Source organism: Dendrobium catenatum, unplaced genomic scaffold (genome assembly GCF_001605985.2).
Source record: "Dendrobium catenatum unplaced genomic scaffold, ASM160598v2 fragScaff_scaffold_1557, whole genome shotgun sequence".
Classification (NCBI taxonomy): Eukaryota; Viridiplantae; Streptophyta; class Magnoliopsida; order Asparagales; family Orchidaceae; genus Dendrobium; species Dendrobium catenatum.
The window spans coordinates 1932438-1948512 of NW_021320019.1; the positions used below are offsets into that span (position 1 = coordinate 1932438).

Here is a 16075-nt window from a genome sequence, read left to right on the forward strand (position 1 = left end):
TGTTGAATGTGACAATTATATTAAGGGATATGAGCTATCAAATCTCACAAATTGTAATCAATTGATTTGGACAGCACTAAACCTTTACATTACTAAATAGATCTTTAATAGTGGATATTAGAGCTCTTGTTGTAGTAGCCCATGATAATACATATTTTCTAAAATTATTTTATTTTTAGGCTATTAATTCGAGGTTTATATGAATACCTAAGAGGAGAGGTGTTGGATGTGTAATAGAATGTTACTAGGATGAAAAGCACTTATAGATGAATTTATTGAGTGATGTTAACGACCTTCATTTACGTTAGATAGAATATTGAGATGTTCATGTTCGAAGCAAAAAAAAAAAAAGCTTATCTTAAACCCGAAGAGGTTAAATTTGATTTTTATCGTAAGGAATTTGTCCCATGATATTGGTTTTGGACCTCACATGTAGAGTATGAGTCATGTACAAATACTCATTGCGGTCTCTCTACAACTTCAAGAACAGTAGGAAAAGATTAAATTAATAAAATGCATGAAAAACTTATTTTTGATGCAGCGGGTTCGAATTAAGAGGACACATGAAAGAGTTACCTCTGAGTTCACTAAGAAGAGATAGCATAAGAAACAAAATAGAGCATGTAACTGTTGGAGTTTATGAAGCTCTCTTCATATAGGTGGTTCAATGCCTCATATTGAGCTTAGATGAAGACTGGTAAATGATTCCTCTTATTTCACATATATGTTTATTATTTTAACTATGTTCTCTTGCATAAAGAGGTACTTGGTCGAAAGTCTACAGTGTTACAGCGGTATACACGAACACACTAATGCCAAGTTTATCATCAGTGGGTGAGAAGGCGAATAAAGCTTATGTGAGTATCAAAATTTTAATGGTGATCATAAATAATATGAAATAGAAATGGATTTCCATAGACTAAATCTCTCGTAGGATGATTTTATACGATTTCGGAAGAGTAGGTCTTTGTTGCTGAGAGGTTATCGTCAAGATAGATGCAACCCTTCGAGTACCACACATGATCACATAGTTGGAGGGAGGCAAAAGGGAAGGGTGTATAGATTAGGTTCCCATGCATATGCATATCAAATAAATCCATCAACCTCAACATCATTTGGTGATGGTGAAGCTGAAGATATCATCAACTAAAGGGTGCCTGTTCTTACTAAAGAGATAAAGAAGATGAGACAAATATAGGAAAGCATACTGACACAATAGTTCAAGATGCAAGCAGAACTATGATCATACCTAAGCCAAAATCGAAAGAAAAGGATCAGCAGCCTGAGCCTGAGTTTTAGGGGAGTGAAAAGATTGAAGATGGTTAGAATAGATTTTTACATATACAGAAAAATATTTTCAATTTTCAATGTAAATTGTTAATGATATTTGGAGAAATTATTCCGAATGTCTGTAAAGATGACATTATTGAAAGATTTATATTGAACAATTTCTATTTACAACGATTACAATTTGAATTTTGTTAGATTTATATTTTAAATGGTTTGAACTACATTATTATTAGCATTGTTATATCATGATGGAATGTTTATTGTAATATATATGTATAAATTGTTGTAGGCTGAGCTTTGTTAATTATTTCAATGAAACAATGAAGGGTTGCAATTTTTTTTTAATATGCTATAGGATTTCTTATGGAAGATTTCTGACAGAATTTTCACTGGCCGGAAATCCTCGATATAGCACCGACAAATAGAACGTTCAAAGCTGCTTTAAGAAATGGTGAGAAAGCCGTCCCGAACGTAGCCTAACTCAATTGTCCCTCAAATATGAGAGACTAGATGACCAGGAATATTAAGAATAATGTCATTAGTCTACGGCCAACATCAGATGCCAATATTAGTCAACGAATAATGTCATATAAAGACTTGAAATTCTCTCCACCACATGAATTCATTACAATATGACTTGTAAATTTATGAGAAAACATCCTAATTGTTTTTGACATAAATCAGGATACATCAAATGAAAATTTTTATAATACTTCTACCTGCTTGATATACAGTAATTTGAACTTGAATTCAAACATTGTTAAAATCATCAAGTTCTTCACATTGAACCTCACTACTACCCAAATAGCAACTCTAAATCTACGTAAAATTGAGTTCAAATGATCAAAAAATCAACTTTTGATGTATTTAATACAAATACCTCAAATGTTAATATTTAAAAATTACATCAAAATTCACATTCATAAACGAATTTTCTAATAGGATATCAACTACATTCTTCTATATAAGAAATGCAAACTAACTATTCTTTTAGATGCATTGTTGGATATTTCGATAATATTTACTGATCATCAGAAACCAACATGACAGTGTTCATACACAAATTGGAAGAGCCTGAGAGACCGCAATCCAGCGTTCTTGTAAAGAACACGATTGCTGATCCGTGTAAATTCAAAACATAGCAAACACATCAGTTATCACAAGGCCAAGATTATCTTGCAAACCTACCTCACATGTGAAGCTATACACTTCTTGGCCTAAATGAGCTCACTTTAGTTGCATGATTAGTTTAAAAGGTGCCAACCTAGTCGAATGGATCAATCCTGGGATCGTGCTCGCTTGCCATTGCCATCCCCGTGCAGAGGCATGTAGGGCACATTACCTGCAAATATTCAGCAAGAACTAAATGAAAAATATAGTTTCACTTGCTCTTCAAAGAATGTGAGAGCAATAATAACAACAACAACAATATCAAGCCTTTGTCCCACTACGTGGGGTCGGCTACATGAATCCTTTTTCACTATTGTATCCAGTTAAAAGTCAAATTCTCATTTAAATCTAATAAAGAAAAATCATTTCTAATATTTTCTAACCAAGTCTTTTTAGGCCTACCTCTACCTTTCTTAACATAAGTCAAATCTAATATCTCAACCTTCCTAACCAGGTCATCGAAAGGCCTATGTTTGATGTGACCAAACAATCTAAGGCGACTCTCTAATCTTATCTTCCACTCTTCATGCATATGCTCATTTTCTATCCTATCTCTAGGGGTAAAGCCACTCATCCACCTAAGCATCCTCATCTCTGCAACACTTAACTTAGTATTATGATTCTCTTTTAATAGTTAACATTCGGCACCATAAAACATTGCAGGTCTCACCATCATCTCATAAAATTTTCCCTTAAGTTTGAGGGGGACTTTTCTATCGCACAAACCCGATGCATTCCTCCACTTCAACCATCCAACTTGAATTCTACTGATAATATCCCCATCTATTTCACCATCACTCTGAACAATAGATCCAAGATATTTAAAATGTGTACTCTTATTAATGACTTAATCGCCCAAAGTCAATGGCATTGTAATTTCGTATAGCCTCCCCAATATTTTTCTACCCACTCTTTTCAAGATTGGGAAATGCTTTGCTAGCCAACCTAGACCCAAAAAGAAGCCTTCAGGATCATTTGATAGATGGCAAACTGTGCATGTCAATTGTCTATCAATGTAACACCCAAGAGGTTTCTTCTGGGCTCTATTTTGAGCACCACAGCATTCACTCTTACTACATTTTTACCTCTCCTACCGCAATGATTAACCGACCTACCGACCTGTAAAGCGTTCCCATGATATTCATGTTCTTTTTTATTTTACAATCTCACAATACCCATTCTCACTCCGGGAGTTCATTGAGCTTGCTTTTTAGTGGTGACTCGGTCTGAATTTGAGCTCAGCATAGGGCTATGAAACAAGACCAAGCTCTGTTGCACCCCCACATGCACGTATGATGCTTTCAAAGAAAGTATTTGACTATAAAGCGTAGATTCAAGAATTGAAGTAGAGCTAGGGGATCTCTGGGAGAAGAACAATAAAAAGGACATGTGACTGAAAGTACATTTGAGGAAACAGCTGTTTTTTTTTTTAAGATAATTATAAAACTCTTGTGAAAAAACAAATTTTTTTTAAATTATTATTATTATTATTTTGAGAAAGTCATATTACAACTTCCATATTACTTTTTAGCATATCTAACTGTAAAAAATAACTTCTCTCAAGCAGTACAACAACAACAACATCAAGCCTTTATCTCACTACGTGGGGTCGGCTACATGAATCCTTTTTCTCCATTGTGTCCTACTAAAAGTCAAATTCTCGTTTAAATCTAATAAAGCAAGGTCATTGATAATATTTTCTAACCAAGTCTTTTTAGGTCCACCCCTACCTTTCTTAACACAAGTCAAATCTAATACCTCTACTCTCCTAACCGGGTCATCAGAAGGCCGCCTTTTTATGTGACCAAACCATCTAAGGCGACTCTCTCTAATCTTAAGCAGTAGTCAAACAAAAATAAAACCAGGTAAAAGTTGCCCCTAAAAGGCCCTAAAGGTCCACTTGGAGTGGCTACAATTATTTGCAAAAGATAAAATTATTATGAAAAAGCAGATTTTTTTAAAACTGTTGTAGATATTATAAACATTTTCTTTTTTAAAAAAGTTGAATGCAATAGCTAAATGCAAATGTGCCAGCAGCCTGAGTTACCAAAAAAACTGTCAGCAAATGAATCAAAAGAGTAATCATGACCATAGTACTAGCGCTGATAGCAATTGGTTACCGTAAAAGTTAGAATCGATGATCTATGTATAGTTGTGATTTGCGAAACTAGAATCATCAACCATCTGTTTCTAATCCTAAATTTCATTTCCACTTATCCACTGAAAAAACATAAAATGGCAATTGCCGCTAAATTCAATTAATAATTAAAAGATCCGGAGACAATTGCGAGGACTGGGATGTCAAAAAAGCTCAATATTAGTGAAAGCTCATAATCTTATAACAACAACTAATCACTTTCAGCTTGTTTACTTAAAGGCTACTGTAATATAAAAAAAACAAAAACTTTCATGCTATCAGAGCCGTCAATTTGAAAAAATTTGATGCATTTGATAGTCATCTATAAAACTTGTTAATTATGTTTATATTTAGCTTGATGATAAATGAGCCATAAAATGAAAATAGATTTTGAGCTTGTTAGCAAATTTGAGTTCTTTCATATTTCGCTAGATAACAAATTGAGCTAAACAAATTCCTAATTCGTTTATATGTTTGTTGGCTTACACTCCTAGCTAGACCATCAAGTCAATGGATTTCAGCTGGGTGATTAATAATGATGATGGAAGACTTCAAGGAATAAGTTCACGGGACTAGGACAGAATACGGTAATAAAGGTTTCATTTGGGACGGCTTTCATAGTGCTTCTTATAGCAGCTTTCTAGTAATATTTTACTAGAAAGCTGCTATAAGAAGCACTAAGAAAGCCGTCCCAAATGAAGCATAAATTTGAATGACTACTTACTTTTCCAGAGCCAGAACAGTTTGAACATCTTGTTGTCCTAGGTGGTGATAAAGGCTGATCACCATCATTAAATGTAGCAACAGGTTCTACCAAGACCAGAGCCCCAGTGCCTGAACAGCGAGCACAAGCAAGATAGCCTGCATCAACCGAGAGTTGACAAAAAATTACAATGATAAGAGTTAATTGAATCAAACATAAACCTCTTAACTCGCCAAATATATTAACTACAGTTTTTATTTCCTATGTAAACTTGCATAAGAACAGATCCGGAAGAAGCACAGTGAAGATTAATGACATACTGCCCTCCTAATGACATAAGAAACGCCTGAATTAGCTGTGGAAGAAACCATTTGAGACGGAAGGCAATGTAAAATATATCAAATGCCAACAAAATTTGCAAATTTCTTTTCATTAGATAACCGGAATCATGATCTTTAAGGGATGTAAAATAAATAAATAAATAAATAAAATAAAAAAAATGATCTTTTAGGGAAGTAAGAAACTAATAGCCCGGCATTTATAAACAATTAAGGCTATACGTAAAAGAAAATAGAAAGTAATAGCATTGCTAACATTATCGTGTGATATGGTTTTATCTAACGATATTCCATATCAAACTTTCAGATAGAACATTCTTCTAAGTAAACGAGTTATTAAGATAATTGTAGAAATTCAGCAAGGAAAGCCCCATTGCAGCCCCATGTCGATTCCTCATCAAGCAATCCGTGTGGTATGATTAAATAACTGTAAGATGAATGTTCACCTTAGTAATATGTCAATGCTTGTTCTTCCTTACATGACTCGATTAATTCTGTTTTAATTTTTTCAAGATTTTGGAACTAGTAATGTGATTTGTTTAGCATCTATAAATATGTATCTTTTCTACAGTTTGAAGTAAAAAAATAAGTTCTTTCATATTTTTTTATCTTTAATTTTAGCATGGTATGAGAGAGTGATTCATATTCTCTAGATCATCTTAAGGGGTTATACAAGCCTGCTAAGCTCATCATGAGGATTCCGTATTGTAAATTTATCACAAATCACCTAGCTTGCCTCAATTCCACAAGAGCTCGCCTCAAGAAGCTGCAAGGGATTGCCTACTTCCCAGGGCTTGTTGAGAGGTCACCTCGCCAAAATCTTCTCAAATCCAGCTCGCCGAGCATTTTTAGAGCTTGCTGAGAGCTCACCTTGTTGAACTCACCTTATTGAACTCACACCGGATTCAACTCATTGACAATTTCAACTGCTCGATAAGGCATGATCGTAAATATTGTTAATTCAAATACTGAAAATACACAATTATGGATTATAGACTCAGAGCATTAGATCATATGATTCGGGATGTCTCTCCATTTTCTAAAATATATCTATATTCTAAAGAATACTCTGTAAGGATTACTAATAGATCATCATCTTTGGTGGGCTAGCTACAAGCATCAACATCTCAAATTTTGTATCCTTAAAAACAATTTTATTAGCTCCTAAACTTTGCTATAACCTCTGAACAATCAATAAAATTTCCAGGACTACGAATTCACAAATAAATTTTTCCATCCTTATTGGGAATTCCAAGATATGGTCTTGGATAGGATGATTGGCAATACTAAGGCGAATGTTAGACTCTACCACTTGAATGTTGAAGAAAATCCTAAAATCCTACGTTACAAATAAAATATGCTTAGTATATATCTTCTCCTAAGGAGAGTGTAATCATGCTATAACGCCTCCACCTTGGTTATCCAAGCTTTATGCGTCTTAAAAAATTATTTTCAACTTCATTTAAAAATGAGTAGATACATGAAAAGGTTGGTGTAGCTCCAGTGGAAGATAAGATTAGAGAGAGTCGCCTTAGATGGTTTGGCCACATTAAACGGAGGCCTTCCGATAACCATGTTAAGAAAGTTGAGGTACTAGATTTGACTTTTGTTAAGAAAGGTAGAGGTAGACCTAAAAATACTTGGTTAGAAAATATTAGAAGTGATCTTTCTTTATTAGATTTAAATGAGAATTTGACTTTTAACACGATGCAATGGCGAAAAAGGATTCATGTAGCCAACCCCATGTAGTGGGACAAAGGCTAGATGTTATTCTCATTTAAAAATAAAAATCTAAATTTATTTTAACGCGAAAGCTATCAACTATCAAAACACACAAGGAACATCTATCCTAGCTATCCCTATAAAACCTCTCAACCTTCTATCACTCATGTTAGCATTGGGGACTTTCTTATATGACCATTATCTCTAAGGTTAGGTAATTCATATCATTTATCGATGACCGTCTCTAAGGTTAGGTAATTCATATCATTTATCGATGACCGCACTAGAGCTACTGAATTTTCTTAATAAAAGACAAATATGAAACTTATTACATTGTTAAGAGATTCTCTCTTTATAAAAATCGTATTCAAGCTTCAAACCTACATCCAAGTCCTCAAGACTGACAATGAGAAAGAATATTTTCATTTAAGTATTAGGGACTACCTTCTTTATTGTGCATCCAAGCTCTTAGATATATACTTCTCAATAAAATGGAATGGTTAAAAACAATATTGAGAGGCTATCCTTACAGTTGCATATCTCATTAACTAATTCCTACAAGATTCTCAAATTTAAAACCCCTTTGACAAGTCCTCATCTAAATATATCTCACAAATAGACTCATCTCCACTATTCCAACTAAAATCTTTGAGTGTTGAGCTATTGTTCACATCCCTCCTCATGAATAAAGCAATTTAACAAAAAGTCATTAAGTACATCTTTATTTGTCATTCTCCTAACCAACAAGGATACAAATGTTACCATCTTAAAAAGATTAAGTTCTACACTTCTATGAACATAATAGTTTTTAGAAATCAGCTATTCTTTCTTAAAACTGGAGGAAAATTTTAACATTTTCATGAATATTAGTGTTATACTCATCCCACTGACCTCCAACCTCTATCTCCCCTTAATCTCCTTGAAGCTCACAACCCTGGCCACATTAAAAATTCACAAGTAAATATGTAATTTTTCTTTTTTACTTGCATACTTTTTAGTTCAAGAAAATCATATCGGTATGAGGGTTATTTCAGAGGAAAGAAGGCCTATTAATGATGTACATAAAAGCGTTCAAGACCTCACATATCATTTCATCGATGGATAGTTTTAGGTTGAATTGTAACTATAATAGAGCTTGACTTCTTCTTTCTTCTCTTTTTCTTGGGTGTATTGCAAAACCCAGTAGCACTTCTAGCCTTTCTTTTATTATTTTATATTGTGGTGATGATTAGTGCGTTTATATTGATTGCTCGCTAGAACTGCATTTTTTATGTTTATTTAATTGTTTTGCTTGAGGATGACCCAAACTTATGTTCTTATTAGGCTCATAAGATATTAAATTTTCTATCTTAAATAACTAATTGAATTAAAAAAAATAACCATAAGGAAAAGAGATTTTCTTTCAAAATTAAATACATGACTTTTTCTAAAACCACCTTTTCAAAATAATAATTCAACCCCCGCCCACCAAAGATGGATCCTAAAGTCAATAAGAAATGTTACCTTGATGCATAATCCAATGAGTTAGCGTATAAAATTTACTTTCTAAAATAACTTAGAGTTAGATTAAAAAAACCCTTCATAAGCATATTATGTCCACTCATGATCGAGCCGTTTTTGCTTCAATAGCAAGGTTGTAAGACATCTTTCTTATATATCATTTTTATCGAAAAGATGGAGAGCCAAGGGGGAAGGGGGGGAGGAATAGGTAAAGACAAGCTCATAAAGTGATGTTTCATTTTCAAGGAAAGAGTAAAAGGAAAAAGGAGAAAGCTTAATGGGATTTCCAAGGAGTTGAAAATAAATGTATTTATGATGGAAGCTGCTTTGAAAGTTGTGGGAAAACAGAAAGTTGGATAGCCCAAAAGAGAAAAAAACACAAGAAAAAAATCCAAAGATATGAAAACCCATCAACTCAATAATAACTTCAAAAAATTACGACACATTCCAAAATACAAAGTATCCTCACTACAATCATCTCATAAAAGAAAATACACAAGGATCCAGTGAATGCAACATTAAAGTCCCAAAGGTCGGCAATACCAATGATTATAAAGTTTGAATAAAGTTTGAACTCCACATCATTTATAACCCCAAAACTTGAAACCAAATAACCTCTAAAGGAAATCAAAAGCTCTACAACCTGAGAACACCCTCATTCCCATTTCCAATATAAAGATGATGTTGCAAAATTAATTATAGTTCCTCAATGCTGGTCGATTACAGTAGTGATTTTAAATAGAAAATTTATGATATAAATCTTATACGTAACCATTTAACTCACTTAAAGTATAATACTGTTGATTTCAGTCATTCATAAACAAACCCAGAGCTACTGTTCATGATAAAATGTTCATGCAAATTACCAGTTCCAATACAGTATTTGCATCTCTTCTGCTCCTGTTGCTTGACATTATTGACCTCTACCACCATCAAGGCTGAGATAACTCCAACTGCACCACCAGAGAATGATGCTACTATTGGATCAACCTGACTGCATATCATAAAATTAAAAAAAAAAAAAATTAGTGTGTTGAATAAAACTGACATTTGAAAAAGATACAATTATCAGATAAGTACACGACATAATGGCATAAAAAACACTTTCTTTTAATTTATTATATTTTTACGTTGAATATGCTAGACAATGCAAGATAAAGCAAACCCTAGGAGTTTAATAGATTTTGCTATGTTAACATTTGTAATGACCGTGACAATTTATAAATATGAAAAAAAGAAAAAGAATAAGACATTAATCAAGAATAAATAATAGGTTAACTTAGGTTATTTTTAGAAAATAACATTACGATTTACCTCAACTGCATTGGCAAATGCATGCTGCGAATAAAGTCAGCATAGGATGTGCCACCTAATCCAAGTTTTAGCTCCAGCTGAAAAGGTAAAGAAATAAATCAATTACATTCATGTTTCTCAAACAAAAGCAAGCTAGTAACAAAGCAAATACAGAAGTCTGATATAATGTTCTAATTTAATTCAATATCTCAAGTGATTTCTATAGAAACCTTGCACAAAACTCATGACTGCTGTTTACATGGCGATTCAAGCATAGAAGATATGCTTCACACATTTCATCCTAAGTAATTTGATTAAAAGGTACTAAAAAGTAGGGGTGTCAATTCGGGTCGACGGGTCGGGTTCGGGTCAAACCCGAGTTGACCCGGATCTAAACAGGTCAACTCGAACCCGACCCATTTTTTGCAAACGGATCGGACATGTCAACCCGGACCCAACCCGCGCGGGTTGCCAGGTTGACCTGACCAAACCTAGATTTAGTAGATTTGGCTGAAGTAGCACGAGCTGAGCGCCTGGACCAGTCCGCGAGTGCGGGTAGCGGAGTCCGAGTCACGAGCAGAAGGAGTCCATGGGATCACGAGTGCGGGATCGCGAGTACGGACGGAGTCCGAGTCGCGAGCGCGCGGCAGCGGGCAGAGCCAACGGGTTTGCGAGTGCGGATGGAGTCGTTCGCAGGACCACGAGTGCAGGCAAAGTCGCGACTCGCGAGCGCGCGGCAGCGGCACAGTCCACGAGACTGTGCGAGTGCGGGCAAAAATCCAGAATTGACTCTGACTTTGGGGTCATTGTCAGGTTGATTTTGGGTTTTCGAGTCAACCTGAACCCGACCTGTTTTGAAACGGGTCAAAAATCCAAACACGAACCCGACTCATTTGCTAACCGGGTCAACCCGAACCCAGATTTTTCCAAGTCTGGTTTCGGGTCGTGTCAAAAATTGACACCCATACTAAAAAGGAGAGAGACCAATGTAAAAGAGTGAAAGAATTTGCAAAATATAGGAGTTGAAATAACAAAAACTTAAAGAGTGTATGATCACTACCATAAGTTTGAAGTGCTAATACAATTTTAGGAAGTTGTTGGCAACTGCGTAATCTCAGCTAAATCCAAGTTCGTGACTTTCTATACTGTATAGATACAGTAAGTCTATGCATACACATTTATTAAAAAACTTATATTCTGAGAACAAACTCAGTACTTCATTTATTCAGAAGCTTAACAGCTAAACACCATTAAAAAATATGTAATTAATAATCATCCCTAGTTATAGCATACGTGACAGCATGTCCCAATAATTCATTGGTCTTGTTCGCTTGGAGCCACTCTGTTAAAAAAAGAATCCACATTTGGCATCTAAAGCGGTCATGCAAGCTGACATTCTTTCATTTGATCAATACTCTCAATTTAGTATGGCAGAGCAGGATGAAGTAAGAAACCGCCCAAATTTGTCCACTGCTTTTCAATTTAGGTCTACAAAAACTTTCAAAACCAAGTAAAAACTGCATGCCAAGCTATTTATTTTCTCCTGATAATTGTTAATCCTTGTCTACTAGATATATTCAACAAAAATTAAACAGGTACAAATCTACTTAAAAAATCAGATATCTTTAGTTGCTTTACATCTCCAATTCCCCAACTTACAACAATAACAAAACTAATTGACCTCAAAAAGAATGCATCTCCCATGCATCCATCAGAAAACCATAATGTTCATATAATGGAGATTACTAGAAGAATATTGAATAACAGTGATGACATGCTTAAAAAAAAATACACTATTTTAGTGCCAAGCATGCTTGTTCCTTCTAATAATTCACACTCTGAATGGAGCTTCTAGTAGAACCCTTCAATATTAAAAGAGTGTCGTAGTAAAGAGAAATTTTGACTATAAAGAGACCATTATACAGTAGGTAAATTACCATCTTGCATGGTTGAATGATCAGTCAAAATGTCCAATGAAAGAAATTATAACCTAAAGATGAGAGTGATAATATCACTTACAGTTGGCGCAATGAGAGCGCCGAAAATAATAATACCGCCAATCAGAGAGAAGCACGTTACGTAGTACATCCTCATATTTGCAGGCGTCTGTTTGTTGCTAAATTGTTAGAAACTCGGTAGAAATTTTTATTACTTTAAACACTAGAGCTGATGAATAACAGGATAAATGGCTTACCAAAGGAGGCAAAAATGGAATAAAAGATGGGAAATCAGGCAATTCATTTTCATGTTCCTCTTTCGGAATGCCGAGCTCAGCATTCTTTATTCTCTGTTGTATCCTTAACCTACGAACCTGAAAACATGAATGAGGAGAATAATATTAGGGCCTTTAAAAAATTAACCCATACACAACCTTCTTAAGCTAGAGAAAAAGGAAGACAAGACAGGGAAGGCAAGACTCCTCAAACTGTTCAGTTCTTAAGCAAAAGCCTCACTTTGATGAGGAAGGACAATAAGGGCAGACCTCTTCCATGTGCAAGAAGATTTTATTTCGACGGCTTCTGATACTATCTTGAATTTCTTGTAATTCCATTTTGGCGAAGTCTTGAACTGTTTCAGGACCTTCTATAATACAGAAGCTGCAATTGTGCTCAAATAATTAACATGAGCACCTTAGTTCCAGTTTGTGAGGATATAACAGAATCTGAATACTTCAAAAAATATTATAAAAGAACATTCTAATCCCACGACTTTCATAAAGAGAACTTGCGCTATCTTCTCAGTAATATCATAGTTCAGGCATGCAGCAAAGTAACCACCATCTTAGATTTCTTAAATTTAGCTTCTTTCAAAACCTTCCAATAAATTTAAACAGACACAAGTAAGAAAAGAAAAAGATTTATAAGCTCTCCCAGAAAACGCAATCATCAAAAAGAAGCCGGCGAAAGCGGAAGTGGAGACCCTTGTGAGTGAAATTGAATTTCATAGGAAAAGTACTGCCACTAACAGAAATTGGGTTTGCATCGTTAGCGCGTGAGATAGAAAGAGAGAGATTACCCGGCAGGGTTTTTATCCGTGGAGTCACCGGTGGCATCGGAGTCAACGGAAGAAGAAGAGAACGAATCGGCATCGCCTGAAACAAGCACGCGCCATCTATTGGCGAGCTGACTCTGGGCGATCCTTCGCCTCCAGCTCGAACGATGATGTGTAGGAGCAAGTGAAGCTACAAAGTACTGAACAGAGCACATCATGTTATTCTAAATGATTTCTCCGAGAAATAAACCTAATCCAGAGAACTTCGATCTCTATAGGCGATACAGGCTCGCCGGAGATGGAAATGGAAGTGGCGGAAGCAAAACGTTGATGATGTGACCTGAGATATGTGGCATCATCGCAGGAGAAGTGGGTTTTGGCTGCTTGGGCTTCCAATCTTTTTTATTGGTCGCCGAAAAAAATTATAGTGGAAGATGGCAAAGATACTATATATTAAAAATCATATAAAAAAGATAGATTTGATTTTCAATGGTGATATATCTGTTATTTTATTTCTTAAAATATATGCTGTCAGCAGCCTAGGGGTGTCAATAATTGACACGATATGAAAATTCAACTTGGGTTCGGTGCCCGCACTACAGTGCACCTAGCAACGCACCCTCCCGCGTCTCGCGCGCCCTCTCCAACGCACCCGCGCACCAGCGCACTCGCCCACCAGCGCACCCGCCCGCACACTCACCGCGCCAGCCAGCCCGTGTAGCGTCCGCTCTCGACCACGCCCGCGTCCGCGCTGGTCTCCTTCCCGGGTCATGTCGGGTCAACCCGGCAACCCGTCGGGTTGTGTCCGATTTCGAATTTTCGACCCGTTTACCTACTCGAGTTGGATCCATGTTCAAATTTCTAACCCGTTTGAACCCGGGTCAGTTTCAGGTTTGACCCGAACCCAACCCGTGACCCGAAATTGACACTCCTACAGCGGCCTGAGAAATTATTTCAGACATAGCTCTAAGTCTTTGGACTTCATCCGACGATCCGACGACCTGACGATCTAATTTAATGAAACTATAATATTTTTTACATTTTTTTTAATTTATCGTGTGACCCAACGACTTGACCTGATTTAGAGCCAAAAAATGACTTTTTACTAAGAGAGCCAAGACATTTCACTGAAAAATTCAAAAACTAGGTGCTTCAATTTCTCTTGTTTCAAGTGCTCTTCATCTTCTGAAGTTCATTTTTTTGCTCAAGATTTTCGTCACAGAAGCAATAGCTAAGGTCAGTTTTATGTTTTCTGAAAATAAGCATTTTATCACGAGATATATTGGTTCTATTTGTTCTGTAAATATCACGTAATAATTTTTCTTATATAATAGAGTTGTTAGGTTTTATGTTTAGGGTTTAGAACATTTGTATGTTGCTGTAAAACGTTTTCTCATTAGATTTAGAAATAGGTTTTGTATATTGTGTACTAATGTATATCGCTGTGTCCTCTTTGTCATTCGAATAATCAAGCTAATAGAACTTTTCCAGTGATGTTTTTGTTCACTTTGTAAACTTGTTACTAGTCTACATTTGACATATACTATTGTGGATCGGTGTGTACTGTTTTCTATTCGCATGATGAAGTTAATAGTACATTTCATTTTTATTTTTTTTCATTTTCATACTTGTTAATGTTGTCTACCTTTACTATATATCATTGTGTATTGTTTCCTATTTGCATGATAAAGTTAATGGAACATTTTCAGTGATATCTTTATTCATTTTTTATACTTATTTTTACCGTGTATCGTTGTGTAGCATTCTCTATTTTCATGATGAAGTTATTAGAACATTTTCAGTCATTTTTTTTTCATTTTCTATATTTTTTAGTATTTTAGACAGTTGTTGTGTACTATTGTGCACCGCTGTGATTTGTTATCCATTCGCATCATAGAACATTTTTAGTAAAGTTTATGTTCATTTTCTATTTTTTTACTATTATGTACGGCTACATTAGCGTCTAGTTCTTAATCACTACACCTAATTTTGCAAGGATATGTTCCAAAGATAACTTTTCGTTGCAAAACTTTAACATTTAGAGATATGTGCGATCATTTTGTTGATACTTTTGGCCAAGCTTTTTTGGGTAGACTAAACCAACTACACATAAATCACTTTTTGTGTTTGCCTTGCTTTCGTCAGAATGTTTCCCTGGCATACATGTTGTCACTGTGGGATATCTAGAAACAGTGTTTCGTCATCAAGGGGCGGCGTAAGTTACCATTCATTGCAGCTGAAGTTGTTTTGATCATAGGGATGCCCAATAGAGGAACTAAATTCGAGCTGGAAAGTGTTAGAATCACTGGGAAATCTTCAATTGCTATCAAACATGAGATGATTAATATCAATGAATTAACTCAACTTCCCCAACTTGTGAAGAAATTTATCGTTTTCTTGTTATTCAACCAATTCTTTTCACTATATAACTATCGAACCCCAATTAAGATCCTTACTATAGCACGTAATGTAGATGAATTTACATCTTATAACTGGCCAGCATCCATTAGGGATTTCTTAGTGGCTAAGTTTGATATGATTGCTAGGAAGTTTGCCAAAGGCAGACCACTGAAATATATGAATGGATTTGTACATATTGTAATTACGAGTGCATCCAACATTTTAGAACATGTGCCTTGTATGAATTTATTTTATTGGCTAACAAACTTTGTTAATTAAATGTAGATTTAATTTCTAGAGCATACATCAATCCGGCCACACACCATTGGATAATAACTCCATATCTAATTTTCTTCATTGGGACAATGAGATTATGTATAACGACGTAGAGGTCTCTGAATTATTTGCTGATCTTTAAGATGTACAAGCACTCATGCTTCTTTCCACTTTATGTTGATGTAGGGAGAATTTGATTATTATGTGAGGTCATTGTGACAAATATTATTTTGCAAATATTTCATACTTTTCAAA

The 16075-nt window shown here is 35.2% G+C and overlaps 1 protein-coding gene across 1 annotated transcript; it reads right to left on the reverse strand.

Annotated features, from left to right (window-relative positions):
• Window positions 1–2154: 2154 nt before the first annotated feature.
• LOC110093834 (protein ORANGE-GREEN, chloroplastic) lies at window positions 2155–13581 on the reverse strand. Its single transcript, XM_020818844.2, has 8 exons — window positions 13169–13581; window positions 12636–12750; window positions 12348–12464; window positions 12173–12259; window positions 10175–10251; window positions 9727–9854; window positions 5322–5458; window positions 2155–2632 (listed from the first exon to the last, which is right to left on the reverse strand). The coding sequence occupies exons 1-8, from the start codon at window positions 13360–13362 to the stop codon at window positions 2555–2557; spliced, it is 933 nt and encodes a 310-aa protein (XP_020674503.1). The 5' UTR covers window positions 13363–13581; the 3' UTR covers window positions 2155–2554.
• Between the last annotated feature and the right edge of the window lie 2494 nt (window positions 13582–16075).